The sequence below is a fragment of the Stegodyphus dumicola genome, chromosome 4 (genome assembly GCF_044657685.1).
Source record: "Stegodyphus dumicola isolate Sdum_Otavi_A_Nest chromosome 4, ASM4465768v1".
NCBI classification, from domain to species: domain Eukaryota; kingdom Metazoa; phylum Arthropoda; class Arachnida; order Araneae; family Eresidae; genus Stegodyphus; species Stegodyphus dumicola.
The window spans coordinates 246,023,915-246,028,361 of NC_140771.1; the positions used below are offsets into that span (position 1 = coordinate 246,023,915).

Genomic DNA, 4,447 nt, shown 5'->3' on the forward strand with positions numbered 1-4,447 from the left:
ATTTTGGTAGGTGATAAAGGTTACTACCTAGGACTTTGGCAATAATGTGAGAAGTACCCAGTTCCAATTACGCATTATTTTGTGTGAGAGAAATGAGAGATCATGAGATATGTCATGTGACATTTATGGACGAATCACAGTTCCTTAATTGGAAAAGGGGGGAAATTTGGAAAAATATCTGCAGTAATTTATAGCATTTTGTATTTAGCTTCAGTGTGTGTTGTGTGAAACAGTGTTGCTTAATTTTTGGATCCCATGGCCCTATCTAAAGTGACTTCGAAATTTTTATTGCGTTTATCTGATAATCCAAAAGAATTGCTTGAATGGTGTATGAGTGTATGATTAATTGCAGACAAGTATGAATGTCCAACATGTGGGAATGAAATGAGATTGTGTGAAAGGAAGGATATTACAGATAAGTTTGAATGGCGGTGCAAGAAATCTGGTGAAAATGGACATTTTGTGATCCGCCATGCACTCAAGATTCTGTAGAAGATTAGGTAAGTTAGTATTTTTAATCATTTGAGGATATTATTTTTATGCATTGTTCTAAATATAAGGAATAAATAAATTAATATGCTATCACTGGAAAATTTTTATTAGCAATGAATTAGTTTAAAGTAATTAAGATTTTAAGTTTAATTTAATGTATGTGTTTATTTATATTTTAAGTAGTGTTTTTTAATTTAATTATATTTTAATTAAATGATAGTTATTTTGTGAATTATATGTTTGTAGCATTTTGGAATACGTTTCAGTAGAAGTAAACGTGCATGAAAATAATTTAAATATTTGACACTAAGTATTTGCAACCATTTTTAATGTTTGCGTTATAAATTCGCAGATGACGTTTATAATAGATAATTTAGAGGGAAAAGTTTTTGGATATTTTATTTATTTTATATGTGCAAATGTTCATCCTTGGAAAGGGTATATACTTTTTCACAATCAGGTAATTTCATATATGTCCTTTTTACTGACTTTAAAGATTCACAAAATTTTCCTGCATTTTCGTGCAAATTTTTCTAATTTATGAGAAAAAAGCAGTGCACATGGATAAAGTCAAGAGTGTGCGCAATGCCATTTTTGTGCAATTCTGGGATGTTTTTTTAAGTACAAATAGGTCGACATGTACATGGTTACCGTGTATGTGCCATTCTGAAAAACGCGGCAAGGAGTTTGCGATTCTGCACTTTCTTCCAATTCTGCCGTTAATATTCATCATGATTAAGCACTTTTGTTCCATAAAATTTCTAGCATAAGCGTAATTCGGCTAGCAGATTGTTGGAAAAAATGTTGAGTAAATAATAAAAAAAAAACCTGTCTTTACTTCGTGAAGACAAAATGGCGCCGAAAAAAAAGTAGAAGGTTGCTGTAGCAGGGTTGGTTGCCAAATTTTTACCAAAAACTGCCAAGTTACCATAATCCAAAGATTAACCAAAACCATTTCTGAAATCCCATCTAATAAAGGTCAAATATTCTATTATACTAGGTATTAATAAAAATCAGTCTTCAGCTATGCTTTAGAGATATGGACTCTGACTATGAGGGAAGAAAGAGGCTTGGCAATCTTTTGAAAGGAAGATTCTAAGAACTATTTCCGATGCTGTTTTAGAGAATAATATATACCGTACTTAACGGCATATAAGATGTGCCCTTATTTAGACGGCCACACACAAGGAAAAAAGTTTCAATAGCGTGGTTTCTTTTAGTTCTCACGTTTTGTAAAAGCCAAATAAACAATTATTGAATGCAATTACCTTCACGTATAAGACCAGGTAACTTTTTTGAGACCAAATTTAGGAAAAAAAGTGCGTCTTATATGCCGTCAAATACGGTAATGTAAATGGTATAACTTTGAACTCTACAAAATCGACAAAGATGAAGATGTTATTAAATCCATAAAATTAAGTAGAATGAGATGGGCAGATCACCTTCTAAGAATGAATGCAGAGAAAAATGGTCCTTAAAGTCCCCTGTTTGTGGAATATCAAGCGGAAGACTTCAGAAAAGATGGAGGGACTGCCTGAATGAGGATTTTGACATTCTAAAAATTAAAAATTGGAGGTGAATTGTGGGAAGAAAGGTGGAATAGGAAAGGCTTCTGAAAAAGGCCAGGGTTTAGAAAGGACTGTTGTGCCAATGTTGATGATGATGACGAACACTTATAGCTGCATGTTTAGGACTGACAGAATTTGAAGATTCTATGTTTTCTTGCCACTGCTTTCAGGTTTTATTAAGAACATTTATATACTTACACTGATGCATATTGTTTTCTATAAGCACTAAATTTTCTCTCCTCCCAGCATCCACAGACAGTGAAACATCCCCAAACCATTACACACGAGCCCTTGTAGGCAATAAGAGCTTTTCTGGATTAAATTCTTTGATTTTCACCACATAAGAGGATAAATTTTTTGGCTTACTATGGAATTTGTAAATGCTCAGAATATTTTCCTCATTTTCTTGTTGATAAACAATTTCTTCTTGCTGATCGCACATTGTATCCATATGCACTAATAACCCTTCTAACAGCATCTGGGTTAATTTTTATCATAAAGTGGTCATTTAAATTTGCTAAAAGTTTTATTGCACCAATTTTGGGTCCTTTTTGATTTTTTTTTTTTTTACAATAAATCTTCAATTCCTTGGTGTTAGCTAAAAATGTGGCTCAGACCTCAAAGCACTTTCAACAGTTCTACACAATATCCATCATCTTATAACATCAAATATGGTTGAATGCTTTACATAAAGCATTTTTCAGATATTTCAAATACTTATGCTATTCTTAAAAAGATGAATAATTAAATGTCTAAGAGAATTTGTTGTTAGTTTGTAGTATTCTGCCATGTGTCATTTCAGATGTGGAACTATTAATATATTTCGCTAAACAAGTAATAATTTCCAAATTCAGACATCAATTTATGTGATGTATTTTCCTTTAAAATAAAATAAAAGAAATATGAACAAAATTGTCTACCAAAAGAAACTATAAATACTATGTTTCACTACTTAGTACAAGATCTATGCAAATAAATTTAAAAAATACAGGTATCCAGAAACAAAAGTGTACCATTGTACCTAAGAAGAAAGGGGGGGGAAGCAAAAGAAACGTTTTTTCGAAAATTCATGATGCCGTCAATGATTCGGCGACTTTAGGAAATAATAATTAGACAAGTACCAAAATTTTTAACTTTTAATACAAAATTATTGATTATTAAAAAGTACTTTGATAATTTAGATGGTAGATACATCAACAAAGGTTTATAAATTTTAATAGTGTGAAAAACTACAGAGATACGTCTTTTGTTAAGACAAAAAATACAGAACATTGTTTTAAAAGTACCTGTTAGCATGAAGCAGACTATTGCTTTAAGGATCCATCATGAAGGATTTCTTAAGAAACTGACAGAGTATTCATAGTCTACATCGAGGAACATGTGAAAATGTTCTCTTGCTTTAACCACCTGGCAACTAATGGACTGAGCAATATCGTCGCTTGGGGATGTCAGTTGTGATATGCCAATACATTTTCTAGAAAATTATATATATCATAAAACAAAGATTTATTCTATTTTCCTCTTTCTGTTTAAAGTTGATTTTTCTAATATTTCTCATTTACAGGGTTTACCTTCCAGTTTTCAATTTAATTCATATTTCAATCAAATTCAAAGAATGATGCTTCTTCGTATTCCAAGTTAACATTTCTTGATATGAATAAACTAAATTAATGAATAACTAATTATTATATGTTTTAAATACAGATATTTAAGTTGGCTAAGGTCCAAACTATACATAGAAACTGCAAAAATTCTTACCGTAACTTTAGACATCATTTAGTTGTAAAATCTTTGCAATTATCCAGCAGACGACTTTTTCCGTGAGGTTAAATTTCCATAACCGTCATATAGTAGAAGTGCATTTCTTTAATTTATTTCTACAGTTAAATATCACATAAACTATTTTTTTTTAAAAATACCTTGAAGAGCTGTTTATTGTTTTCAGTAAATGAAATTCGTATCCCACAAAAAAAAAAAAAAGAAATAATTATTCCAGTTTTCCAGAGCGGCTGATCCACTGAAATAAATGCCCTTACAGAAGGTTTCATTTTATATTAAATCTGTACAGATATGTACATTGCGTTAATTTGTGTACGTGTGTTGCAAAATTTTTCCCTAGCACTCGACTTGGTCTTTTTGAGTAGCTCATCTTAAATATAATATTTTACATTCCATAACTTTAATTATTGGAAAATTAGTTCTTAAACTGATAGAAGTAAATAGTTCTTAAATTCGCAGAGTTGCCTGACTGTGATATGAAGTTCGCAATTTTTTTTTTCCGTAAAGTTTATTTATTTATATATTTTTGAGGAATTTCTAAATTGTAACCATTGTGTTTGTTTATTTTTTGGAACACCGTGCAGAAAGACTTAGCGGGTGCAAAACAG

At 30.9% G+C, this 4,447-nt stretch overlaps 1 protein-coding gene across 2 annotated transcripts in view; it reads right to left on the reverse strand.

Moving 5' to 3' along the window:
• Positions 1 to 3,977, reverse strand: part of mRpL48 (mitochondrial ribosomal protein L48) — a 45,585-nt gene extending 41,608 nt beyond the window's left edge. Inside the window, exons 1-2 of one of the 2 annotated variants that reach the window (XM_035371777.2) lie at positions 3,819 to 3,951; positions 3,347 to 3,534 (exon numbers count right to left, since the gene is read on the reverse strand). In XM_035371777.2, the coding sequence (XP_035227668.1) occupies positions 3,347 to 3,356 (10 nt within the window). In that variant the 5' untranslated portion in view covers positions 3,357 to 3,534; positions 3,819 to 3,951. Of the gene's footprint in view, positions 1 to 3,346; positions 3,535 to 3,818 lie in introns of both variants that reach the window. The other variant, XM_035371776.2, reaches the window with a different exon arrangement.
• Positions 3,978 to 4,447: the final 470 nt, after the last annotated feature.